Here is a 27,840-nt window from a genome sequence, read left to right on the forward strand (position 1 = left end):
TTTTATTTATTTATTAGACAGAGTGAGACACAGCGAGAGAGGGAACACAAGCAGGGGGAGTGGGAGAGGGAGAAGCAGGCTTCCCGCGGAACAAGGAGCCCAATGCGGGGCTCAATCCCAGGACCCTGGGATCATGACCTGAGCCGAAGGCAGACACTTAGCGACTGAGCCACCCACGCACCCCTGTGCCTCATTTTTTAATCTACCATCTTGAATCAAAATTATTTGATTGGGGGGCGCCTGGGTGGTTCGGTTGGTTAAGCTACTGCCTTTGGCTCAGATCATGATCCTAGAGTCTGGGGATCGAGTCCCACATCGGGCTCCCTCCTCAGCAGGGAGTCTGCTGCTCCCTCTGACCCTCCCCCCTCTTATGCTTTCTCTCTTTATCTCATTCTCTCTCTCAAATAAATAAATAAAATCTTTTTTAAAAAATTATTTGATCGGGCGCCTGGGTGGCTCAGATGGTTAAGCATCTGCCTTCGGCTCAGGTCATGATCCCAGGGTCCTGGGATCAAGTCCCACATCGGGCTCCCTGCTCCTTGGGAGCCTGCTTCTCCCTCTGCCTCTCTCTCTCTCTCTCTCTGTCTCTCATGAATAAATAAAATCTTATAAAAAAAAAATTATTTGATCAGGGGTGCCTGGGTGGCTCAGTCGGTTAAGCGTCTGCCTTTGGCTCAGGCCATGATCCCAGGGTCCTGGCATCAAGCCGCATGTCAGGCTCCCTGCTCAGGGGGAAGCCTGCTTCTCCCTCTGCCTCTGCCTGCAGCTCTGCCTATTTGTGCTCTCTCTCTCTCTGTCAAAAAAATAAATAAATAAAATATTTTTAAGAAATTATTTGATCAACTTTCCCAGTGTGCATATCCCTTGCTGTTTTGAGTAGGTTCCAATGAAATGATGATCTCTGAGTAAAGAGCGTAGGGATAAGTGACTTCTAATAATTTGGGTTTTGTTGAGGATTTACGCTTCTACTTGCTTTGAAAGAATTGGCAATGGCTCAAATTGAGCACATGATGAGCCAGTGGCAGGAACACCCAAGTGCATCTGACATCTTAGCTTATCAGGTCTAGGAGGCAAGCTTCTGTTACTTGGTAGCAAGCTACTGGGAACCTTGGTGTTCAAAGCTGTGTTTTCCCCAAGGCAAAAACAGCATCAACATATAAAAAGCTTTTTACTTCTGGCATGAGTGATAAAGATGCGGAGCTGAGAAGCAGGTGAAAAAACGTAGCTCATACTTCTAAAGGCTAATTTTAGCTAAATGTTCTTGTCCAGCTGTCCTTGGTAGGTTCAGCTGCTAGCTGAACAGGACAGGTGCTAATCCCTGTTCAGTGGCTCATTATCACCCAGAAGCTTTGATCTGGCGAATACATAATCAGTCAGGCTCTGAATTTTAATATCCTTCCTATTTTCACTTCACTTGTTTTACCTGTATTTATTTTCCAAAGTCCCAATATGATTTTGTTTTTTAATAAGATTATTTTTGATCATTTATTTATTTTGACATAACTAGGCCCATGATATGCTAGCTGGAGTTTATTACGCCCCTGAATCCTAAACTTTTTCTTCCCTCTTTCTCTCCTTACAAGATCCAAATGGCAAAACCTAAGGATAAAGTTTTAATTTTGGAAGCACAAAAGACAGAAACCATTCCAGAGGAGCACATTAGTGAAAAATCAATACCTGAGAACCTCATTTTAGGTTCCTGAGCCCCACGGTTTATGCTTCTTTTCTCGTCTCTTCAGACTTGTGATGTGCAGAAGTGAACACTAAAAAACATTTTAAAAGTCCCAAATGTGAAAAGTTAACCCCCTTCAACTAGTCACGTATCCTATATTCTGTAGTGCATATGGTGATCCTTAATTAGAAAGGTAGCAAGTGAGGTATTTTCCAATAGTTTCTCCATTTGTTAAATGACTTTGTGTTAATATAACTATATTGTTTTAATATACATAGGGATATATGGGGAGATCTATTTCCCTCACGGAGCTAGACTTCAAAGGTTGAAAGAACCGGCTGAAATGTTAATCTTTTTATTCACAACACAGCATCTGTGTGTTTAAGAATTTGCTTCTTTTTACACAAAGAGTAAATATCTCAACTTGGCAGAACTGTCTTTAATGCCCTAGAAAAGAGCTTCAAAATGGGAGGGCTTGGGGGGTTGGGCATAAATAAAAGACCAAGCACCCTAAATAGACCAAGGTAAAAGCACCAACTACAGAAAGAGTTTATATTACCCCTCTCGGGGTTTGTGGGGGAAAAAACCAATTTATAATAAAGTTTTAAAAATTACTGACAATAGTTTAACTCCTATTAGCTTTGCCTACTTCCTTGTTGTCTCAGAATAACACCTCTAGGGACAACGCAGTGGTCCTAACAGCCTAAATATGGTAAGCTTTAAAGCAGATGGCTTGGGGGGTGCCTGCGTGGCTCCATTGGTTGGGCATCCAGTTCTTGGTTTAGGCTCAGGTCATAATGTCAGGGTCATGGGATCGAACCCCCCCCAACCCCGTTGGGCTCTGTGCTCCACTCTGCTCAGCTTGGAGTCAGCTTGAGATTCTCTCCCTCCCCCTCTGCTCCGCCCCTCACGCTCACGCGCACGCGCGCGCTCTCTCAAGTAAATAAATAAAAATCTTTAAAAATAAATAAATAAAAGCAGATGGCTTGGGGCCATTCTCCTTATTATCTCATTGCTTTCCATAGTATGACTCCTCTTCTCCGACACCCTCTTTGTTTTTTGCTTCATTACTGGCACATGTCTTTCATATGTAATCTATAATATTAACATGAAAAATGGCTCTCAAATACTATTACTTTCTCCATCTGTGACCCAGTACTGTTTATCGTCATCTGATGATCATTCTTATTGCAGATGGTCCTTCAGAATAGCATTTTAAAGACACTGAGGATGCTTGCTAGGTAGGCTGACAGACCAAATGGTTTCATATCTGAAACTTCAGGTCTCTACAATGTGTGTGATAAATGACTGGGGATGCAAAGCACCAGTCCATTCCAAAGTGAGGTGTCAGAGGAACAGAAGGAGAGTGATAGAAAAAAAGAATATATATATACGTGTGTGTGTGTGTGTGTGTGTGTATGTATATAGGTGTTCATATGATCTTTAAGGGGAGTTGGAGTGGGAAGAACAGAACTTAATCATCAGAAACATTTCACTATTGCAGTTCTTGAACAAGGAGTTTACATTTCCTTTCTGACAATTCACCACGGCAGTGCTAGAAAAGGAATCATGATCTCACTGACAATGGAGTTCTCTCTACGGCTCACCAGGTACTCAGTTTCTAGGCTGAAATTCCAGATGTTGGAGTTCCAGAGCCTCTTTCATTGGTTCTTTTCTTCTTTCTCAAGAACCTATCACCAAGGAGTCTTTGTCTTCATGAACTTTCTTTCTCCTCTCTCTTTTTCCTTCAGAGGCAGGCCCTTGATAGAAATTGTCAATAGAGTATCTGGGATGAAGCAGAGGTATTGCTAGGAATGCCTCCCCGGGATATGTCTTTCCCCGATTGGCCTGCCACCACACCTGCCGTGAGCAAGTTCATCTCACGGCGAGCCATCCTGTTGGGGAGGAAGGTGTTACGAGTCTGTTGACAATATTCCCATTCCCTCGATGAGGTCAAAAAAAATATTTTCTTGTTCTTGCTTCATATTTCATTTTCTTTTTCCCTCTCCAGGTAAGTTCTTTGCGAAAATTAGCCCACATGTTTGATCATTCTCTGCATAATGTTCATGGTTCTTAATATATGACTCTTACATCAGAGAATAAATGGGGGCTAAGGTGAAAAGTAGACCAAGTCAGAGCAGTTATCAGGACCAAATTAAGTGTGAGTTTTTGTGACAATACAAAATTTTTACAGTAATAACTATGTTATCAAGTTGGTAGCATCTGCTTCAGAGAGCTAACCTCAGAAAAGAAAGAAATCACCTGGGTTTTAAATTTAAAAAAAAAAAACAAAAAACATAATTCAGGGGCACCTGGGTGGCTCCGTCCGTTGAGCATCAGACTCTTGGTTTCCGCTCAGGTCCTGATCTCAGGGTCCTGGTTTTGAGCCCCACCTCGGGCACTGCGTGCAGCAGAGTTTGCTTCCCCCCTCCCTCTCCCTGCCCCTCCCCTTGCTTGTGCTCTCTCTCTCTCACTTTCTCTCTCTCAAATAAATAAATCTTTTTAAAAAAAGCGTAATTCAGTGGGATAAGTAGGGTTGGACATATTTTTGCCTTTCCTCACTCTTCAGACACTATACTGTCTGAATTCATGTCCTGGATTTAAATTTGCCAGGTTGAAAAGATACCTATAAATACAAACCTCTTCTGTGAAAACATAACCATTTTCATTTCTCCAAAGGGTTTTTTCTGTGCCAAATTTCAATTGTGCTTTTGTTAATTTTTATGTAAAAAGTTAAATTTTAGGTGCAACCTAATCAGACTCTCTTGGTTCTTTCACTAAAAATTTCACCTAAAATTTTATTGAATTCATTATTATTAAAAGTTACTAAAATGTCCTCGGGTTAGAAAACTCAAAAAACATACATCAGTGGATTGATACAAAAGGTTAGGAAATTTAATTTAAAAAACCAGTGGGTGAATTTAATTCAGAATTATTTGGGGATAATATGTGTATCTGCCTTCGTTTTCAGAATAATGCATATTCTTAAATTTGGAAATAGTCTAAAGTTGGAAATAAGACTCTACTTGACTCAGAAAAGCCCCTTTTTCCGGATGTTTTTAAAATAATAGTTGGAATGCATTCAATTCCTATGTTCACACTTAATCCTCATGCACGGGCTTTCTTGTTTTTCCCAGCTCTCCTCTAACTGTCCTTTACAAAGATAAGAAGTTTTCTTCCCCACACAAAATTCCCTTGATTATATATTAGAAAGAACTGACACTTTGCAGAAAGGTTTGGGAAAAGCTAACATAAGTAGAGCTTCTGTGAAAACTGCTTTAAAAAAAATACTGGGTTTACTGCTAATAAATAATGGATTTTTTTTTTACCATTTGCATTTGCTCTTCATTGAAACTCATAAACGACTTTATTAGTCCTAGGTAGCACATTTCTTTTTGCTGTGGGTAAAGATGCTGCTCCAATAAAGTGTTCGTTTACAGCATTCAGAATCTTGAAATACAACCAATGTCACCAAAGGGTAGAAAAGTAGAGGGAAGAAGTACATCAAGCACTTTCCCCCCAGTGAATGGTCTACTGTTAAGTTCAATATTCCTATTTCATCTATAAAGGGAGCTTTGAGCAAAGTCTTTGTTTTGCATACGTCTTTACATTTGATTAAAATTAAATATAAATATATGCCAATTATGTAGCTATAGTTAAAATCTGCCAAAGTATATGAAGCTCCTGGGTGATGCAAACTGGAGATTAGAGTGCAATTTTAGGAAAGTAAATAAACATTACTTTTGCTGTATGACTTAAAACAGCTAGGTATGTTACCTTGTTGACTTACCAAATGGAAAAACGGCCACCAAAAAGCAGTGAAACAATGGATTCGGTTATATTACATAGTAAAGAGACCAAAGTGGATCCAAATGGTCCCTATCTTTCTGTCATTTATAGACTACAGCAGGAGACATAGGTGCAAACAATCCTAACTCAGTGAGAGATGGGCTGTGGAAAGTTGTGCACACTGAATACAGCCACAGAAGGGTTCCCTCTTCTAACCTTCTTAACCCCTTCCCTGCAACTACTGTGGCTTACAAGTCAGAAATAGAGAACCACTTCTTTACTGAAGGTTATAAATTCATTAGGGCCACAGATAAGTAAAGAACAATTTAATACAGTCTGAAACCTTCAGATCCCTTGCTTTTTAGGAGAGTACCCTGGCTTTTAAGATGACATAAATCCAACCAAACTTTCATTCAAGTTTACTGGGAACAGGATTCTTTTCTAGACTATCCTAGAGACAATCTCAACTCATAACGCTTTTGTTGTAAAAATCAATCAATCAATCAATCAATCAATCAATCGAGGGGTGCCTGGCTGGCTCAGTCAGTAGAGCACGTGACTCTTGATCTCGGGGTTGTAGGTTTGAGCCCCATGTTGAATGTAGAGGTTACTTAAAATCTTAAAAAAAATAAAATTGATTCCAAGACCAGTTCTAATTTGTTAGAAGTGCTGTCATGTGATTTTAGTGTCCAACCTCTGTTTGGGTACAGAGCCCCTTTCCACTTGACAGGAGTGTGTTCTGTTCACCTAACAGCAATTACAACTTTATTCTGCTGCCATGGAAAGAGCTACTGGTGGTAGACTTGGAGAAAACATGGTAAGGGGATTGGTGATGTCATACAAGGAAAAAAGAAAACATTATTTTGACCTTTAAAAAATAAGATAAATTTTAAAAATTACAAACCGGGGACACCTGGGTGGCTCAGTGGGTTAAGCGTCTGCCTTTTGCTCGGGTCATGATCCCAGAGTCCCGGGATCAAGTCCCACATCCCCCCCATCAGGCTCCCTGCTCAGCGGGGGGCCTGCTTCTCCTCCTCCTTCTGCTGCGCCCCGCCCCCACCCTGCTCATGCTCTCTCTGTCTCTCTCTCAAATAAGTAAATAAAATCTTTGGGAAAAAAATTACAATCCATTCAGCTTGCTGTTGATGAGCACTACAATCCTCAAAAACGACACTGAAGAGATGAATGAGGAGTACTGACAAAAACCTACTCCTTGGTAGTTAGCATGATTTCCTCAAAACTTGTCATGCCGAATTCACCTCAGTTCCATTTCTGTTATGGCTACCGGATGGTTAGATGAGAAGACTGTTATAGACGGTATATCCTAGGATTTTACACCATATTTTTCAATTTTTCTTTTGACAGTCTTGGGAACAAGAGAAAGAAGTGTGGGCTGGGTAATAGAGTGAATTTGCAGCTGATAAACAAAAACACCCAAAGGATGTCAATTGATCGATGAGAATTACCATGCAGTAGAGTCTCCTACTGTCCTTGCCCTGTATTTGAGATATGCAGGCCTTTGCCCACGGCAGCTGCTTTTTCCATCAACTTGTCTTTCGTCACCCTGGCCCTCTGCCTGAAGACCTCAGTTGGCCAATTTTGCCCAGGTATCACTACCTCTGTGAACCCTTCTTTGCTCTATTCAGCAAGCACAGCTTTCCACCAGCGTTTATCTGAGTTGTGATTGTTTATACATACGTGTCCCACTGTAGTCTATGAATGCCAAGAAGATAGGAACCATTTTGATCCATTTTGGTCTCTTTACTACCGAATAGAACTGAGTCCACGATAGGGACTCACTTGTTGAGAGAATGATTGTAGATAGTCACTATACTTACTAATAAATTTGAAATTGATGGAACTTGTAAATACTTTATATCATAAATACATCAAAATATTAATAGATTTAAATCAGTTAGAAAGATCAGTTCTTATTAGGAGATGAAATATGAAGGCATATTTAAATAGGACATAAATCTCACATTTAGACTCAAGTAGTTTAAAAACACGGGAGGAAAGAGACCTTAATTAATACCAGATTATGTTTAAAAACCCTTGAGTCAGCAACCTATGAGTTCAGTATGAACAAAAAGTGTGATATGGCATTTACAAAACTCAAATGCTATAGCAGTTATAGATGGCATTAATACGGGCAAAAAAAGGGGGCTCCAAGCACCCCAATCCCACTTACTCCATTCTGAATATCACATGGATCTTTTTGCTCAAAATAGCCCCAGGATAGCCAAGGGCCTATAGGCCATATTATATAAGAAAAAAAATATATAAGTAAATGTAGGTATTTAGATTTGGCTTAGAGAGAAGCAGTATTAAGGAGAATGTAATAGAGGGCCTCAAATATTTAGAAGGCAAGAAGCGGTGTGTTTTATTGCATTTGGTTGTGGTGTTGTGTTTTTTGTTTATTTTTCCTTGTTTTTTTTTCCCTGGTTTGCCCTGAGAACAGATTCAGCTACATATGTGGGAATTATAAGAAGGCCAGTTTTAAGTAAATATTACAGAAAATGTTGTGGGTTTTTTTTTTAAAGAAAATTTTGTAATTGAGCTACCGAAAGACAGAACCTACCACCTTAAAAAGCAGCAGACTCCCCTTGCAGTAGATACTCAAGGCTGAAATGACTGCTTCACCCTTAAAGGCAATTTCCGTATTGGATGAGAGGATGTAATTCATTAACCTGTAAGGTCGCTTCTGAATCTAATGTTTTGATATTTTCAGAATTAATCAGAAGGGACTGACAGCATGACCTGAATCTGTCCTATATTTATATAAACATTCTGTGTAATGCACCTCATTTTCTGTCCACTTGTCTACATTTTTGAACAATAAATTTGATTTTTGGGCAAATGCTTTTAAAAAAACTTTAAAATCAACTTTATTAAAGATCATTTACACACAATAAACTGCATCCATTTAAAGTGTATGGTACTGATGTACACTGATTTTGATATATGTGTGCCCATAAAACCACTGCTACAAGTCCCCCCAAAACTACCTTGTGCCCCTTTGCAGTGCAACCTTTACCCCTGGCAACAGCCAATCAGCTGTCTGTCACTACGGAGTAGTTTGCATTTTCTAGAATTTTACATAAATGGAATGGTATGGTATTTTTGGGTTTCTTACTCTTAGCATAATGATTTTGAATATCAGTCACTGAAAATCAGTAGTTTAGGGGCGCCTGGGTGGCTCAGTCGTTAAGCGTCTGCCTTCGGCTCAGGTCCTGATCCCAGGGTCCTGGGATCGAGCCCCGCATCGGGCTCCCTGCTCAGCGGGGAGCCTGCTTCTCCCTCTCCCACTCCTCCTGCTTGTGTTCCCTCTCTTGCTGTGTCTCTCTCTGTCAAATAAATAAATAAAATCTTTAAAAAAGAAAATCAGTAGTTTATTCCTTTTTTTGTTTTGTTTTTACGAAGTATCATTTCTTTATTATTATCAGTTAGCCAGCATATGGTATAAGTTCATTCCTTTTTAATGGCAGAGTACTTTATGTTGTGTGGATAATACCGTATTTTGTTTTCCCATTTACCCACTGTTGGACATTTGGGTGGTTTTCTAGAGTGGGGATGTTATGAGTAAAGCCGGTAAAAATTGTATGCTTGTTCTTCTACCTCGCCTTAGAAATCGTAATTTTGAGAAGCCCACTACAAAAATAACCTCATGGGTTATGTGTCTGTTTGTTTATTGTATTCATATCAAGTGTTATCTTAGTTAACAAGCAACTGGATGACAAGTACCAAGGATAAACTGAACAGATGTCAACTGAGTTCTGGGAAAGTCTTAGTTTCTCACATTGTTTCTGGGGAGTAGTTGTGTATCTGCTCTATTTTGCTGTATAACCAACCACCCCCCAAACTAATGGCTTAACACAGGGGGCAGCAAACACTTCCACAAAGGACCGAACACTAAGTATTTTAGGCTTTGTGGGACATATAGGGTCTCTGTTGTGTATTCTTTTTTTGTTCAACTCTTTAAAACTGTAAATATCATACTTAGGTGGGAGGCTATGTGAAAACAGGCCACAGGCCAGACTTGAGCTATAAGCCACGGTCTGTAGATCCCTTAACACAACCACAGCTTATTTAGCTCACTATTTGAAGACGGACTTGGCCATTCTGGTGGTCTGGACCAGCTACTCTTCTTTGCTGGGCCTGCCCATGCATTTGTGGTCAGCTCATGGCTGGATGGGCTACCGTGGCCTGACTTGCTTGTCTGATGGTTGAAAGGCTGTCGTTTAGGAACAGATTCAGCTAGGTCTGTGTGTCTCATGATCCAACAGGGTAACTCAGGCTTCTTCACAAAGACCCTTGTCCGGTTTCTGCTTGTGTCGCATTTGATATTATCTATTGGCCAAAGCAAGTCCTGTCATAGGGTCATCACAGAGAATGGGGCGGGGAAAGACTCCAGCTTCTGATGGGAGGAGATACAAAGGCACACTGCAGGAGCTAGTTACTGGGGAGGGGCCAGAATTTGGGGCCATTTTGCAGTATGTTGCAGGGTGTTGGAGAAAAGTTACCAGCAAGTTCTTTTGCAGGCTGAATTTAGGTGTAGGTAAAATGAGATGCTCTGATAACTCTTATTTTGTGAGTAATCATGTGGGGCTAGGCAGTTGGTGTGTAGCTTCACAGGCAAGGGTAGAAATAAAGTATCTATTGTCTGGTGATTTTCAAAGATGAAAAATACTGATGGGAAATATACTTAATGAATCCCTTATTAGTGCAGCGTATTCAGTGAATGCTGCTATGATTAAATACTGAAGGAAGAAGGATTATGACTTCTTTTCTGGTTATTCTCCTGGCTGGTCCTTCTTTCGAAGAGAATTTTTTATTCTCAAAGAGGTTGTTACTTTGACTCTTCCTATGCTTCATATGAAGCATATTTAGAGACTGTCTAAAGTGTTCCTAGAATCGCATAAGAATCTTTTTTGTTTTAGTATAAGTATAGTCATTACCAGTCTTTATAAACACTCAGATCAAATTTCCCCAAGCACGTAAAAGGATGAATTTATAGGTATTAAGTAGAATGGGCATCTTTCAGCCCTCAAATGTCACCATTCTCTCAGGCACACGCTCGCCGATTTGTGGGCCTAGACTTGAGCGCTCTCGCAAGGGCTTCAAAGGCGGTCCTGCTGCAGGCTGGGAGCAGAAGGATGATTTCTCAGTTTACGTTTTGCAGTGTGTTGCTCAGGCAAGCAGCACGCAGTTGTGTGCAGTCGTGTGAGCTACCAGTTACTTCCCTTGACAATACTTTTCGCAGCAATGTTTTTCCCCCTGCGATGTGACAATATCACCATGTCGTTTGGAAGAAAACGAAAAGGCTGGAGCGTACGCTCACACGGTCCCCTCAACGAATAGCTAGCAGAGAAGACACTCCCTAAAGCTCCAAGCATATCCTCAGCCCCTAGCAGCACCTCAGGGGGCTAGAACTTCAGAGCTGATGAACACCTCCCTAACTTGGTCCCCCTCCTGAGGTTTGTAATGCCCCTCCAATCTCTTGTAAGGCTCCAGCCCTTACCAGAGAATAAAACTGCAAGCGGACTGCCCCCAGCTTACTTCTGAATCTTCTCCTAGAGAAACTATATTTATGCATACCTGTCTGGTAGGTCCACTTTCTGTCTTTTTCTCCATGCACTGGAGGTCTTTAGCTTTCTTGTTTTTTGACCACTCCACAGTAGAAATTACGTTTTATATATCACCCCAGTGCAAACACACACACACGTGCACACACGTTACCTCTATCCATATTTCTCTGTGTTTGTGTGTGGAAAGAAGTTTCACAAAGCATTACTTATCCTTATTGTATAATCCATTCTCGTATTTTCTATTCTTTGTCATTAAAAACAATATTTGTGATGATGCACTACATAGATTTCACGACCTATGAATTGTTCATGACCTACAGTTTGGAAAAATACCATACCGTGCTTTATCTCTAACTCAGGCCCGGCCCTGAGAAAGCGACATTCTTGGCTCACTTTGCGTTGATTCCCATAAGATGGCTTTGGCTCGGGGGCATCAGACCCTTGGCTTATGTGGAGGGCACCGTAAAGACACCTACTGAGGGCGCCTGGGTGGCTCAGTTGGTTAAGCGACTGCCTTCGGCTCAGGTCATGATCTTGGAGTCCCGGGAGCAAGTCCCACATCGGGCTCCCCGCTCAGCGGGGAGCCTCCTTCTCCCTCTGACCCTCTTCCCTCTCGTGCTCTCTGTCTCTCATTCTCTCTCTCTCAAATAAATAAATAAAATCTTTAAAAAAAAAGACACCTACTGAAGGGATTTTGCTGCAGATTAACAAACCATGCAGGAATTTTATTTAGATCTAAGAGTGAAAATGAGATTGTGGTTTGCTTCACTTAAAGAATTATGTTCTTTTCCCCTTATCAATAACCCAAATAATAAACTCGCTGTTTCCTCTTACCCTTTTTCTTTTGCTTGGGCATCCAGAAAGCCTGCAGCCAAATTAGAGCCCCTTTTCAAAAACTTCAGATTGAAAATACTGACACATAGAAAAAGGTTTAATCTGAAGTGGACAGTACAATGAATTTTCACAGCCTGAACATACCTCTGTAATCAGCATCCAGATCAAGAAACAGAACATTCCCAGTCCCCTGGAGCCCCCCTTTCCAATCATTACCCACCCTCCAAGGGTAACCACTCTCTTGAATGTGAACACCATAAATTAATCTGGCCTGTTCTGGTACTTCATGCAAATGGAATCCTACAGCATACACTCTCTTGTGTCTTGCTTTTTAAAAACTCATATTCATCCATAGTGTTGTATGAACTTGTTCATTGTCATTGCTATATCATATTCCATTGTGTGAATATGCTGTGATTTATATATTCTATTGCTGATTGATTTGACACTTGTTACAAAGAATGATGTTAGAAACATTCTAAACTGTGTCATTTGGTGAATCTATGTATACATCCCTTTTGGAAATCCATCAAGGAGTGGCATTCAGTATGCATGTGTTGAGCTTGTATACATTTGGCCAGTTTTCCAGTGTGGTTGGACCAGTGTACATTCCCATCAGCAAAGCAAGAGAGTTTCAGCTGCTGCACATCCTCCCCAAGCCTTGTGTTGTCTGTCTTTCTCATCCTGGTAGGTGTGCAGAGCTACATTTTACTAACCATATCAAGCCCGATGATCTTCAAATCTGTGTTCTGACTTCACTTCCCTTCTTAATGCTTTATTCTATTTATATTTTCTTCATCCTGGATTTTATCTGTTCATTTTTTAAATTGATTCATTCTTCTAGGTTGCCCTATAGCCTTTATGGAACAATATGAAGTATAAATACATATGTAGTATACACAGATACGAACCCTCAGCTAGAGGCACCATTATCAAAAATCCTAGAGTCTTCCCTTTCCTCCTGCCCTTACCTCCAGTTGGTTGAAAAGTGGAATTGATTGTATCCTATAACCTGTCTTGAATTCAACCTCACCACCAATTCCCTGTGCTGCTTTCTTAATTCAGGCTTTCATCCTCTCTCTCTGGCTTTTTTTTTTTTCTTTTTCCCAAAGATACTTAGAGCCCAAAGGATCTGCTTTTTTTTTTTAATTGAAGTATAGTTGGCACACAAAATTACATGGGTTTCAGGTGTTCAGCATAACAATTGGACAAATCTATACGTTAGGCTGTGCTCGCAAGTGTAGCTCCCATCTGTCACCAGAGAATGCTATTAGAATACCATGGACTCTATCCCCTCTGCGGAACTTTTTTTTTTTCCTGTGACTTATTGATTCTATAACTGGAAGCCTGTATCTCCCCCTCCCCTTCAGCCATTTTGCTCATCCTTTTTTCTTTTAAGATTTATTTATTTATTTGAGAGAGCGAGAATGAGCGAGTACATGAGAGGGGGGAGGATTAGAGGGAGAAGCAGGCTCCTCGCTGAGCAGGGAGCCCGATGCGGGACTCGATCCTGGGACTCCAGGATCATGACCTGAGCCGAAGGCAGTAGCTTAACCAGCTGAGCCACCCAGGTGCCCTTGCTCATCCTCTCTTAAGTGGACTATTGTAATGGTCTATTTGACATACAGTTCCATTCAGCTCCAAACCTTCTTCTTCATGCTTGTTTCTTCATGCTCCAAATCTGGTTCTCTTTAAAAAGAAAAATCTTCAGAAGTACAGGTAATGCCAATTTCTTTTCTTGTCTTTCCATCATAGGAGGAAAGACTTCTAAGGGATGAGAGTAATTCAGCCTATGAGGATGTAGATTCCCATACTAGAGTCTTGATAGTAACTCAAGAATGTGGTTTGATATTCTAGTGGGGAGAGTAGTATTTCCTTTTTCTTTTTTTTTTAAAGGTTTATTAGCGCGTGCATGAGCACTAGCCAGGGGAAGGGTAGAGTGAGAGGAAGAGAGAGAATCTCAGACTCCTTGCTGAGCAGGGAGCCTGAGGTGGGGCTTGATCCCAGGACCCCGAGATCATGACCTGAGCAGAAGTCAGACGCTTAACCAGCTGAGCCACCCAGGTGCCCTGGGACAGTAGTATTTTCTGAATATTAACCTTCCTGAGATACAAAAGCCAATATTGGCCCAATTCTTTTTTGAATTCCAAAAAGAGGATAATCTGATTTTATAACACAGCAGTATGTTAACATTTAAAAATCTGCGCTTCAGTAAATTATTAATATGAGAGATTAGCTCTGGGTCAACTTAAGAAACTTGCTTCTGCTCTTCATATACTAACAAAAACATGCGTGAAACCTGGTGATTTAAGCCTATTTAACTCTTCATTGGCATGTGTGTTCCTTAAACCCAGGAGGTCAAACCACTCTTCGCTTTTGCTTCCTTTTTTTGGTCTCTGTTTCTGTACTTAAAAATCTATCTGATACTCTGTTTCCTCATGTCTGAGTCTGTCTCCTGCCCCCACCCCTTCACTAGATTCTAAGCTCCCTAAAGTCTACGCCATATTTGGGTGGCCCTAGTAGTGGAATCTGGTTACAATGCTGAAATTTTAAACTATTTCCAGGTCCATCCTCCAAATATTTTCTAGGCTTTACAAATAGTAAAGAACAGTAAAAGAGTTTAACTGATAGGCAAAGACACATGTAAGTGCCCAGTAAATACATCGTGATCATGTCATCTAAAGAAATGAATATAGGGGAATATGCACAAGAAACTTATTCTAGGTACGGCACATGAAAAAATTATCGGAGATACGTGAATAAAATTCCTTGCATTCATATTTTCCTTTTATCTCTCCCCCCCCAAAAAAAAGTCTTGACAAAAATAAACCAGAGCTGGAGTACAAGCTTCAGCCCTTGGTAAATCATTAAGTGGTTAAATTGGTTTTAACCTCCATTTCCCCCTTTACGGATTCCCCGTGTGTCCACGTCCATCCGTGGGGAGTTCCAATCACATCCTGGCTGTTGGGGGCCTGCCACCAAGAGGACTTCTCCCTCAGGGTGGAGGGGATCTTTCTCTCCCACAGTCCCCGGCAAAAACCAATATTCACTGGTTCTCTCACTACTCCAGGGCGCTGCTCTCTGACAATATGAACGTGAATACACCTTTTAACATGTGTGAATAGTATGGATATTTTCACCTCAGGCCCCCAAGAAAGATAGCGAAAGGGTGTCAATTTTACCCCTATCTCAGGCTTGTGGTTCATGATTTATCTTGCAAAAAAAAAATCTTACTTTAGTTTACCCACTTGCTTCCTTCTTAGATGTATAAAACAGAAGAAGGAAAGGTTCCTTTTGCAAATTGCTAAAAAGGCAAGACAAACTCTGAGCCCGCTCATTTCCCCTCATACAGCAGTCTAAAAATGGCAAGTGAAAGTGTCTAGGCTGAATTTATTTTGTACTGTGTTCCCAACAGTATTCCTGGACATACTGGGTTTTCTTTTAAGGAATTGTAACTGCACAACAGGCTACTTTGCATGAACATAGCATCCCCCAGCCTTCAGATCGCTTTCCTAGTCATTGTGTCACTTGACCCACACGATGGCCCTATGCAGTAGTATCTGAATTTTACAGATGAGTCAACAGAGCTCCAGGGGGGTTAAGTGACTGGCCTCTAAGGGGCAGAATTGGTCCGGAGCTCTGCCTTGCTCGCCTTCGTGCCTCCGCCAGAATATCCAGCTACGCTTGCTGAAGATTAAGAAGCTGCTTTTGATTTTGGTGGATATTCATCTCAAAGGGAGGGGGAAAAAAAAAAAAAACCCTGGTGCCTTCATTCGGTAGCATTTGAATATTAAATTTTCCTTACCTGTTTCAACTTAGGATGACTTCTTTGTTCGCTTAATTGACTGGTAATTCCTTTGTTTACTTTTTTCCCCAATCTTAAGAACCAAGTCATAAGTATAAAAAATGGTTACATTAGCATTTAACATTTTTTTTTATGAAATTCGAGTGTTTCAGAACGGGTAATTTAGGCAGGCATGTATGTAGAATTTTGCATTTTAATTAAAAACCTCAAAATGAAATGAACCTCTGACAGTAACAAATGACTATTTCTAAAAGCTGCGTTGCTATTTGATATATGTTTGGTGTTTTCTTGTGGATAATAAGTCCTACGACTTGTTTCAAGAAAAGTGACAGGACTAAAACAATTAAAAAAGACAAAGCTGCTCTTTTTTAATCATATGCTCATAAATAAAACTGGGTTGTGAATTATTTCCAGAGAAGCAATTGACAAAGTGTAAGTAAATCACTCTAAGAACTAAAGCTGTCTTGCTTCTTTTTTTGTGAATGTTCAAACCAAACCTGTATCCTTGTCCAATTATGAATTTCCTTTGACAAATAAATATTTACAAAGAATGAAATATAGACTTTGTGCACTTCCTAAGGCCAAAGCATACTGTGAAAACTAAAATTTAATATTTTCTCTCACCTCAAATACACCAAAATAAGAACATAAAAATCATTCTCTCTTGCAGCAGACTGTCCATTAATCATTCTTTAGATAATATTGGCTTTGTGAGTTTTCAGGTAGAAAGAAAAACTGTAATTTCTAGATCAGAAAATCTGAATATTTATGGATCTGAAGAAAACAGTAACATCTAGCAAAATAGAATTTTCTGTAAGCTCCATTATGAAGTCAAGAAGGGCAGATCTTTCAACATCCCCCCATTTTCCTGTGAAAATTCTTTATGTCTTCAAGGGCTTGATTAGGTAGATCCAAGAGTTAATCACATTACTTGTGATCTGGGAAAAGACTGAGACTTGCCTTATTATTTATTTTAAAAAAATTTTTTTGTGTTTTTTTCCTGGTGTGTGGGAGGAAGGTAGAAAGAGGCCCCAGAATGCATTCACTAATTGGGGTTTTCACCTGCTGTGAGTCTAATCGAATACAAAGCCTTATTTGTAGCTGAAGAGGAAGGGAGATTATGCAGAGTGTCAGAATTTCTGCCTAGTTTTGAAATTCCTGTTATTTGGCACAATCGTTTGGGAAAGGCCTACAGATAGTTAGGGCTTTGAGCCGTTGTTAAGGTAGACCGGGAATGCTGTCGTCGGTCTGCTGGAACCACCTTAACCAGGTACCCATTTTTAGCAGGTGGCAGTCTGTTTGCTTTCCAGCGGGGCCGTGTTTTGGCTGGCAGGCGAATAGGTACCCGAATTCTTTCCTGGGAAGTAACTGCTGGCCCCTGAGGTTAATGAAGTGTGTCTTTATTTTAGTGAAGATGCTAAACTTCACATCTTTTCAGATGTTCACTGTGACATCGGTGGCTCTGGGAAGCTTTGAAAAATCTTATTAAAAGCAAACCACATGAGAAGGAAGCCTTGTTGGACTTGATCTGGAACCTATTTGGTGAAATCTCTGGTTTGGATGGCAGCTGGCTCAGAGAACTTTCCTCGGCCTGGCTTACTCTGTCTCCCTGCAGGGGAAGGGCCTGGAAAAATAGGCTTTTGTGTGGGTGTGAAGTACTCTGTGTCTGAATGTAGAGGCCTCTTCATTTACTAGTTAATGTGAACTGACTGGAGATTCTCATATCCAGAAGATGAGGGTTTCAGATGGATCTAAAGAGATTGTTACACATGTTTTAATTAGTACACCGTGGTATTTGCCCTAACTAGCAGTGACTCACCACCATTGTAAGCATTTATTGGACGTCTTATTTGGTGTTCACGGCTCATACTTGTACTTTGCACAGAGAAACATGGAATCCTTATGCGTTTGCTAAATACGCAAATGCTGAAATTTTACTGTAAAATTCCTATTATGCTTAATTGAAGTAGTACCTACCTTCCAAATGATTTTTATAAAACGATGCAGGTTATACTTAAGATGGGCTAGGGAGGGGCACCTGGGTGGCTCAGTCGTTAAGCGTCTGCCTTCCGCTCAGGTCATGATCCCAGGGTCCTGGGATCAAGCCCCGCATCGGGCTCCCCGCTCTACGGGAAGCCTCCTTCTCCCTCTCCCACTCCCCCTGCTTGTGTTCCCTCTCTCGCTGTGTCTCTCTTTGTCAAATAAATAAAATCTTTAAAAAACAAAAAACAAAAACAAGGAAATCTTAAATAAATTAAAAAAAAAAAAAGATGGGCTAGGGAACACAAAGCAGTTCTGGTGGAGACTCTTGGAGCTAGAGGAAGCTGGACCCTCGGGGGTGGTGAAGTCCCTCAGGGCCACCCCCAGGCAAGTGCCCCGCGCAAACCATCCCATCTTTTTTCTTTTCCTTTCTGCTCCTCGTTTTGTAACGGTAAAATCTGGCTAACGCTGAACCTCAAGCAGCCTAAAAGGGAAAGGATGTGTTTGTGGAACATCAGAGCAGCTTGGCCCTCTGCCCTAGGCCTTTCACACCCTCCACGGAGTGGGCTTATCCACACCCGTGACCCTCCAGCACTGACATTTCAAATCAGTAGCTCCAATCCAGACATCTTCCCTCTGAGCTCCGGACTCAGGTGTCCAACTGCCTTTTACATCACACTGCCTCCTCGAACTCATCATGCTTAAGACTGAATTGACCCTCTCTCCCTGACCTTCTTCTGCCCGGACCTGCCCCCTGCTCCTGACATTCCTGGTTTGGAGAATATTACTCGTCCAGGCTTGGGATTCACCGGAGAGCAGAGTGACTCAACCTTGGCTGCATAGGAGAATCCCCTTAAAAATCCCAGCGCCCAAGGCCAATTGGATCAGAACTGCAGGGTGGTGAGATGCAGTGGTGGCCAAGCTTGAGGCCCAGGCTCCTAGGTCTTCCCTTTCTTCCATCCGTGCATCTGATCAGTCATGACTCCTGTAGTGTTTAACCTTATTATTTCTTATTTCTCCACTCGGTGCCACTACCAGTGTTCAGATCCTCGTCATCCAGACTCTTCTGACCCAGCCCCCATTCCATGTCCCGAGTGCTTTTTCTAAAAGGCAAATATGACAGAACCACACTCGTGCTTACATTCTGACCTTTCAGGACACAGGTCAAACTCTGGATCATCACGCTAGGTCCTTCTCAATTTGCCCACCCACTGGACCTCTCTCTTGACATTCTCTCCCAAAGATCAAATAGACCACTGAAGTTCTTGAAAAGAAAAAGCTGTTTGTGGCCTCTTTACCTTCACACCTGCTGTTACCACCATTCATAATTGTTGATTTGCCTTTACCCCCAAAGGACCAGAGGCTCCTTTGGCACCTATAGAGGAGCCTTCTAGAAAGAGCCGATCAATGACTGAACCCAGTTTTCTCTTCAGCTCCAACAGGTGGAGTTAACTTATTCCTCCGTCCGGAGTCCCCACTCAGCATCCAATTTAGTGACCCAGAGGGTGGCTCTGACTGGATGGGTCCCTGTTTGGTCAGGATCCTGGGAGAAATAGAGGGTACATTCAAAAGTGGTGCTTGAAAAGAATGTAAGAAAAAGGCTATCTACAAAACCTGAGCAGCGTTGGGGGGGAAGAACAAGAACAAAGTGAGAACCTGGAACATGCTGTTGCTGCAGAAATGACCGCCCAGCTTGTGGCCGTGGGTAAAGGAACGTAGCCGCTGCCAGGTCCAAGGCCAACAGGAGGGAGCTTGGGGAATAAGCACGCAAACGTCTCTCTCCTCCTGCCCTTTATGTCCCGCTGTAGGCTTTTCCTCATGGCCTCCCGTTGGCTGAAAGCAAAAGGAAGCCAAAGGGCGCCCGGAGACCCTGACTGATGACATCCCCAGAGGCCCAAACTCCTGGGGTACAGAGCAGAGTGGAGAAGGGCAGAGAACAGAGCTGGAGGGAAGACTGGGGGGGGGGTATCCAGCACAGGCCCTTAAGTCAGAGAGGCCTGCATTTTTCTAAGTCCGTGCGACATTTAAAGTGGTTCAAAGACTGGTGTTTTGGGTATTGAAGGAAGAATTTACTGGGTCACCTGCCTAGCCTTTACCCCGTCGCATTCCTTCCTTAGCCCTATTTGGAGCAAACCTACCCTAGTCTGCTGTCAGACAGCGGTGAGATTGCTTATGAGCACAAAAGAAAAAAAATACAGATCTTCCCCCACAATAAAAGAGGCCACATCCCCACCCCACCCCCCGCCCCCAGCCATGGCAGCATAGTAGAGTGGCCTAGGCCTTGGAGCAAAACTCCCTGGTCCAGTCCTTGCACTGTCACATTCTCACCACGGTGTCGGCCCGAGTATAGCTCATGGTTAATTCTGGAGTCAGAATTGCAACTTGTCTTTTCTGGTGGCAGAGCCCCCATGTTCCTTTCATGTCTCTGATTCACGCCAAAACAGTAATGACAGCTACTATAAACAATGTATTTTCATACATAGCATCATTATAGAATTTATATATGAAATGAAGATTTGTAAATTACCTTTTCTTAATCTCTTTTCCTAAGAAGCAAAATCCATCATCTAACTGAAACTGACAATAAAACAGTTACTGTGATGCCCATGTCATTTTTTAATAATACTGGGAGTATTTAATTTCTAAAATAACATCAAGAGTTGGGAACAAGTCTTCAAGTGCCTGTAACTCCAGTCTAAAAAAGAACTTAAAGATGTATTTTTGAGGATTGCCATCTGTCAGATTTAAGGAAAAAAAATCTGAATAGTGATTTCTTATTTTCCATTCTTTTTTGTTGTCCAACGAATTGTTCCTGGTGGTTTCCCCGGTGAACAGTGAGAAAAAAAGACTTGAGGGTTTATATTTTAGAGAAACGTATGAGCACGCCCGAATCTTCAGTGGGTAATTTCAAAGTGTAAAACAAACAAAGAAACAAATAACAAGAAAGGAGAAGCATGACAAAGCACAGGTGTTGCAAACCTTTAACTGATTGATTTCTGATGTGTACAAATGCCCATGCTGTGAGGTTTGTGTCTTTTCACTGAAATAAACATAAACAGTATTTAAGTGATTTGCCACATTGACACAGAGATTAGTCACTGATTAATAGCAAAGGCCACATGAGGAAGTCCTCATCACAGCATACGAATCCTTCTCCCCCCACCAAGATAAGGACAGACCTAGAATCCGCAGTTCGACCAAGGGACAGCCTCACCCAAAGGAAATCCTAGTGTGCCCCCCTCAGACCATAATAGAAGCTGCCTCCACCACTCACTGGCTCAAAATTGCTAAAAGACAGCATTAATAAGTCTCCATTTGTGAGGCAAAATGCTAGCAGAAGTGCTATATTTGCTTTAAAATAGCATAAACCAATCCTACCTACGTGCCCAAGTCTCTAGTGATAACGTTTACATTTTTATTTGGTTTGTCAGGGGGAATGAAGAAACTTGGCACCCCCTTTCCCTTTTGTTCACTTCCTTTATTTTTTGCCTCTTTTGTCATGCTCTAGCAGACAGTAAAGGGAGATTGATGTCCACAGTCCTTTTAGCTCCAACGTTCTACGGGGGGGAAAATGTTGAGCAAAAAAGAGGATAATTTAAAAAGAAAAAGGGGGACATGTTTTCAACTGTAAACTGAAATGGAAGAAATCGACCAGAAGAGAGAGTGAAAGGCAAGTAGTTGAAAGAAGATAAAAAGAAAAGCAGGCCAGCAAAATAAATGGACAAAGAGGGACAAAGAAACCATTAAGGGAGTTTAATCTTAAAAATACTCTGGGGACTCTAACTGAAGATACTTTGTGAAGGTTGCAAAAACTTACTGTGCTAATGAAGGCTTTCTTCTCTTCAGAATACTTCCCGGCTTGAAATAATTTTGCATAGTTAACCTGCATCGTCATATGGCAAACTCTAAGATTAGCAGTATTTGAACTGTCCAGGCCCTGCCACTTTTCCAATGAAATGTTCCATTGGGAATGGTTTCCTTTTAGATTTCTCGAAAATAATACCAAAAGCCCAAACCGTGCCGCACCATTCGTGGTGGTGTTTTCTTTAGAGCCTACACCAGTGGTTCTCAAACTTTAGTTTGCTGTTTCTGATTCAGTACATCTGGGCTGAGACCCCGGCATTCTTATTAATCAAAAGTTCTCCTCAGGCGATGCTGATACTGCCCTTCTCCACTTTGAGACCCCCAGCTGTTTGACAAATACAAACGCTTCCTAAGAAGCCCGTTTAGCCCAGGATGAGCATAACCTGAATTTCATGTCCTTACAGCCCTACCACTTTAATCTTCGATTGAGGGAAAACGGTGGGGCTGGGGGTGGGGGTGGGGGGTTGGAGAACTCTGTGATTTTTCTCTCTCATTCTCTGAAAAAGAAAACTCTGAGCCCACACACTTAATTATCTGCAATGAGGTCATTTGCACGTAGGTCATTTATTTAGGCAACAAGTAGTCTTGCTGGAGGTTTGGAAGACGGTGCTAGCAGGGCGGTGTGGGGCTTTCAGGTCCCCGGGACTACCTTAAATCCCTTCCTCTGTCTGTCTTTTCTTTTTCCTTGCCGTTCTGAGAGGCTGAGTCCCCACTGCCGGTCTCTGGGAGCCCGGGTTCCCAGGTCGCTAGGTGGGGGCGGAGCCCGGCCCGGCCCCGCCCCGTCTGCCTGCAGCGCCCCCTCCCCGCCCGCCTGCCTGCCCGCGCCCGCTCCTCCGCAGTGCTTTCAGCTGCGAGCCTGGGCGGCGGCGGCGCTCCACTTTCGGGGAGCCCGGCGGCTTTGGGAAGCTCACTCCTCCGCTCGCGCCTTCCTTCGACCGCCGAGCCCTTGCAATCATGAGGGAGCAGCTCAAAGGGTAAGTGCATCCCGGCCCCCTCGGATCGCCGCAGTCCGTGCACTTCTGGCACGAGCCGGGGGCAAACCCGGGCGGCCAAAACTTGGACAAGCGCAACGGCGGGACGCCGGGCGGCGGGTCGTCGGGGAACCTCCCCCGCGGGTCCTTGCGCCGCTGCAGGTGCGTCCCTGGGGCTTGCCCCTCGGCCGCCGCGCTTGCGGCGAGCCCCCTTCCTCTGGCTTTGGGATGGGCTCGGAGAGAAAGAGCTGATTTCTCGCCGTACCCAGAGGGGACAGCGCGTTCCCCACGCGGGGATTGGGGCCGCGGGAGCTTTTTGCTCCTTTCCGGGCTGTGTGGACGTGAGCCAGACAGGCTGTTCCTAAATCGTCGCCCGACCTCGCGGAGGGAAGGGGCGCGCGAGGCTTTACCTTGCATTGCACTGCAAGTGCCAAAAGGTCAACTTTCTGCCTGATTTCTTCCGAGGATTCCAACTGACATTCCCCTTGTTGGCTTTTCTACTGTGTTCGTTCCATGCCCCACGACTTGCAGAAACCAGGAAAGAGAGAAAAAGCCATTAAAGCCCAGAAGTCCAGGATTTGACATAGAGGGAGGATCAAGGGTTTTTGTTATGGTGGTTTTTTGTTTTGCCCTCTGGGGTTGAGTGTGCAGTCATTTCTGGGTGTCCTCTCGGGTTTCTCCAGGTGTCTGTGCTCTTCTTTAAGCGAAGTTTGTCATTCCAGATCTGATCTTGGCAACGAAAAGGGCAGGACAGTTTGTTTATCTCCGTTAAATTTGAAGTTAAGTTTGAAGCTGAAATTGAAAGGGCTCTGTTGCCTGACGGAGGCATAATATTAATTATCAAATGCTTTAACATCATGGAAAAAAAAGTGCATCCGATTTAAGTGGCGAGCCAAAGTCTGTAAGTGAAATCTACGTTCTTCCTTGGCCAGAAAGCGCCTCTTGGTCTCCCTGCTTTGTTATCCCTGTCACCTCTCCTCGTCACCCCCCATCACCCTTTCTCTTTTTGCCTGGATTTTTTTATTTCCTTGTGTCACATCCCCTCTTTGCACGATACAGTTGCTCTTGGAGAAGCTAGGGGAGCAAATGAAACAACACGGTTATGTGAAAGGTCTCTGACCCTTGATCACCGTGGAATTGGTTTCAGTCGGTGTTGTTTGATCTTGGATTGGACACGACCCTGAAGTGAAATTGCTTTGGCCCAAGTTGAGGGTGGGTGGGATTTCAGCCCAAAAAGCAAATAGAGGGAGGACGAGTAACAGTAGGCACAATCACTGAGGCAGTCGTCTTTGGCCTGGCTTGAGCCAAACAGAATAAAATGTTAAATATCCCAGGGAACAAGAAGTGGGGACTAGAATAGGATTTCTGATGCTCAGATTGACACCCGCCCCTCCCCCGCCCCCTCCGCACGGTAGCAGAAACTTTTAACTATATTTTCCCCTTCCCACCCTGCCAGTATTCCAGCAGTGCACGCCAAGTTCAACATTCAGCATGCAAATGCCAAGGTTCCTCTAGAAAAAGAGTCTGATCCCCAGATTAAAGGGAAATGATTTTGTGTGTGTGGATCATTGGGCTCCAGATTATATATGAAGCCAAACTCTAATCCTCTGCAAATCGCAAGAGAACGGTACCTTTTTATACCGCTGCATAGCGATTACTTTCCTCCCCGGGAAGTAGCGGAAAGATATTTTTTAAAAAGGCAACTCTCTGGAATATTTTCAGTACCCAATAACAGTGGTGGCAGAAGAAATCTTATTTTAATTAGGCAACTGCCATTTCCCCTGCGAGAGAAGTAGAAATTTGTTGCTTTTTATAAGTGTTTAATGTTTGTTTTTAAGAAACTAAAAAAGCAATTCCAATAAGTCTGATTATTCCAGCACTGACAGCAGGAACAGCTCTGAGGCAGTTATAATAACCTTGCACACTACTTGAAACTAAAGAAGGTGAGAGAAAATTTAAATTGTATGGTAGGAAATTAGGTCAGCCCTGTGCTCAGTAGAGTAATGCTTTAATTTCTTATTGACAAGTGGGTGTTGCCGGAGTCTTTTGTCACATCCAGTGATTTGGTATTTTAATTTGCATCAGGTTCCTCTCACGGCCCCAAATAAAAGGGAAAAGAGAAATTATTGTAGTTTGTACACATTTTAAAAGGAGGGAAGTCAGAATTTGAAGGCTGTTCGGAGAGGCATATCTGATAGTAGGCTTTGGAACAGCAGGGCCCAAATCAATAACATGTTTGAAAGCTTTAAAGAGCGTCTTAAGGATTATTTATGAAGCTCTCTTCTCTGTGTTAATAGTCATGGAGAATTTTGATCTACGTCGAAACATCATTATTCTCAGGGGACTGACCAAAGATGTACCCACTGACTTGTGAACAGGTTTCAGAGTTTCCTTTTTGGTTGGGCACGGTATGTGGAGAGCACGTTTCCTATGTGCAAAGTGAAATACAAAAAAAGAGACACTTAGCAAGAACGGCGCCACCTGTGCTCCCACCATGGGTTCCCCGGCACAGCATCTCTTTCTGTGTTTTCTGTAGATTCCAGGTAGACCCGAGCTGCTTCTCCTGGAGTTACCGAGAATTCTCTACTGTTTTTGAAGCTAGACACAGAGTAATAAATACAGCTGTAAAATCTCTGTTGCTCACCAGCCAAAAATGGGCTTGTCCTGTAAGGCAGGATGTAGATAGGAGTCTCGCAGGTTTGTGCCTACTGTGGCTTTACTGTCCGTATTTCATCTTTTCTTTCTCTTCTGGGGGTTCAGTATGTCCCACGAGGGCTGCGAATTCACCACGCGCTGAAAACACCCACATCCAGTGAAGCGAACATTTGGTTCATCTTAGAGTTACCAAAGAATCGGAAGTCACTGGAGCCGGCTTGTCAATCGTTCTTAGCATTAAATGATGAGGAGATTATTTTTCTATTTGTGAGGATTAGTCACACCCTTTATTCTTTTCTTCTTTCCACTTGTGTTCACTTTTCTTGCTTGGCTCTGGGTTGCAGCTGAAGTGAAACTAAGACTGTAAAGACGAAATGCAAATCTGTTTTCTAGTTACTTGGCATTGCTTGCAAAGAAAAGGCTTGCATGTTGGAGGGCAAGGAGGTAAAAGACGATGGGCTTTTGGATTTTGTTTGGGTTCCTTTTTTTAGGTTTTTCAAGGTGCCCCCCCCCCCCCGACCCAGCATCACAGGTAAGTGGGAAAATGAGCACCTGGAAAGGCCTCTATCTAATGACCCGTGAAGTGGGTGAACACAGATTTTTGAAAATCCTTCTCACAGTTTTGACCCACTGGAATAAATTCCTTAGAAAGGTAGACATGGCTGTAGATCAGCAGTCACGAGGTTTGTTTTGGAGAGAGGCAGCTTACGTGAAGCTTGCATTCACTCCATGTGGGACTCTCCTGCGCCTCGTATGCGAGTGAGTGTCTCTTTTCTTTGGGAATTGCATTTGGTATGAGTCACCGTGTTCTCCCGTTTGAAGTCCATTACAGATGCTGCCTTTTCTTTTCGGAGCGCTTGTCTGTGCTTCTGTCGGGCCAGGTTGATCAGCGCAGACAGACATTTCTCTGCCCATCTATTGAGGATGCTACAGTCCTCCCACACTTCGTAGGGATGGGACTTTATTATCATGCATTGTGTGTATTAAGGGCCCATATGTGTGGACACTCGTGCTTTTCCCCTCTTCTCCCTTCCTCCCTCTCTCCCTGGCGTTCCCATACACGTGGCCTTGGGAAATGACAGAGACAGAAATGCAGGGTGGTCTTTCCTTGCTGGGCACTTTCCGAGCTAAAAAACACCCAAGAACAAGCAACACTTTTTCCGTGAAGCTGCAAGCTGCAGCCTCCTTGTGCTGTGCATATAAAGTACCAGTTCCGCCCACCTCTTCTCCAGATCAGAAACCAGCTTGGTTGTGGGGCTCCCTAAAACCCCCAAAAGCACGGACTGCATGTGTGCGTCTTCTGCTCTCCTTGCCCTTTAAGACTTGGACTTCACTCTGGTACATTCCCTCGGCTGAGAAGCCCTGTTGTGCTCCTCACATGTGAATTGTGTCTGTGGAAGAGTACACCAGAAATGAACGTGTCCTGGAGAGACTGAAATGGCCCCTGGCAAGTGAACATTGTCTTGTAACTTTCTTACCGGAGTCTTCCCTGTTCCATCCCTTTTCCATCCCTGGATGGTAAATATCAGAGGGGATGATCTTGGAAGGGGTACAGTTTGGGGAATTTCCACATGCTTGGTGACATTTATTACCGTATTTCACAAACCACAATAAGTATTTCTCCTTTTAACTTCTTTTTTTTTTTTTTTTAAACAGAGGTAATTCACATGGAGTGTTTTTTGTTCTCTACAAAGGGTCTTAGGCTTGGCCGGTTTACAGCAGGTGGATGGATCCTCATCTATAGTGTCAGCAACTAGTAAAAAGCTCACTTTTAGTGGGCGTTAATTTGGGGGCCACATAATAACAAAAGCAGCCATGTATTGAGCACCAGAATGTGCTGGTCACCTAATCCCTTAACTCTCCCAAGTGCGCAGGCCTGCCCCCGATGGTGCAGTTAGTAGGGCACAGAGCAGTGTGGAGGCCTCAGGTTGAAAATCGGTGCCGAGGTCGCTTGACATTTGCCCTCCTCAAACTCCTCTTTCCATGCGAGCCCTCTGTACTTGGTGCTCGCCTTGAAGTGTCCACGTGTAAGCCATTTCTCTTCTCTGCAGCCCCACCCTTCCCCTGAAGATCATGAACAGGCTGTGCGTATGACTCCTGAAATACCTATGTTCAGGGCTGCATTTTACCCTATCAAAGCCCGTCATGTAATCCCCGAAAACTGGAAATACGATGCTACGGGGATTTATGTAGATGGGCCAAAGTAAGGAAAAGTATATGTGGTTATCTCTCCCGGATTTATTCATGCAACTGAATTAGGAACAAAGGTGTTTTGTTCTTTTTGTAGCGGGAGCTGATAGCTGGCAACCACACTTAGCTGAACTTCAAGAAATGGGAGAGAACTGTGAATGCTTCATTCAGGCCCAAGTAAATATAGGAAAAGGTGGAGTGGTGTGTGGAGGACTGAGTCAAAAAAAAAAAAAAAAAGGCACTTGAGAAGGAAGTCACGGGGAGAGGGAAGGTAGGATACATTGGTCGGGCACTGGGTAGACCTTAAGCCGAAGTGAAATGCAGTCATCGTGGGTATGAGACCTGGATATGGGGAAGACGGAGTAATGGGAAAATGTCAGGGGTTGTGAAAGCCACTGAGAAGTGAGGTGATTTGTCTTTTGAACCGATGTCCTGTGTCTCTTTGACAGGGTTGAGTGTAACTCTTGTCAGTGTCCTTTCTGAATGGTCCAC

General features: G+C 43.0%; 1 protein-coding gene across 6 annotated transcripts in view; it reads left to right on the top strand.

Moving 5' to 3' along the window:
* DMD (dystrophin) overlaps positions 1-27,840 on the top strand; it is a 2,222,747-nt gene that overhangs the window by 2,059,698 nt on the left and 135,209 nt on the right. For 4 of the 6 annotated variants that reach the window (XM_073901938.1, XM_025857657.2, XM_073901939.1 and 1 more), the window contains exon 1: positions 22,385-22,506. The exons of the other annotated variants lie outside the window; for them this stretch is intronic. In XM_073901938.1, the coding sequence (XP_073758039.1) occupies positions 22,487-22,506 (20 nt within the window). In that variant the 5' untranslated portion in view covers positions 22,385-22,486. Of the gene's footprint in view, positions 1-22,384; positions 22,507-27,840 lie in introns of those variants that run through there. 6 annotated transcript variants of the gene reach the window in all.

This window comes from Callorhinus ursinus, unplaced genomic scaffold (genome assembly GCF_003265705.2).
Source record: "Callorhinus ursinus isolate GAN/ISIS: 27379988/994484 unplaced genomic scaffold, GSC_fseal_2.0 scaffold16, whole genome shotgun sequence".
Classification (NCBI taxonomy): domain Eukaryota; kingdom Metazoa; phylum Chordata; class Mammalia; order Carnivora; family Otariidae; genus Callorhinus; species Callorhinus ursinus.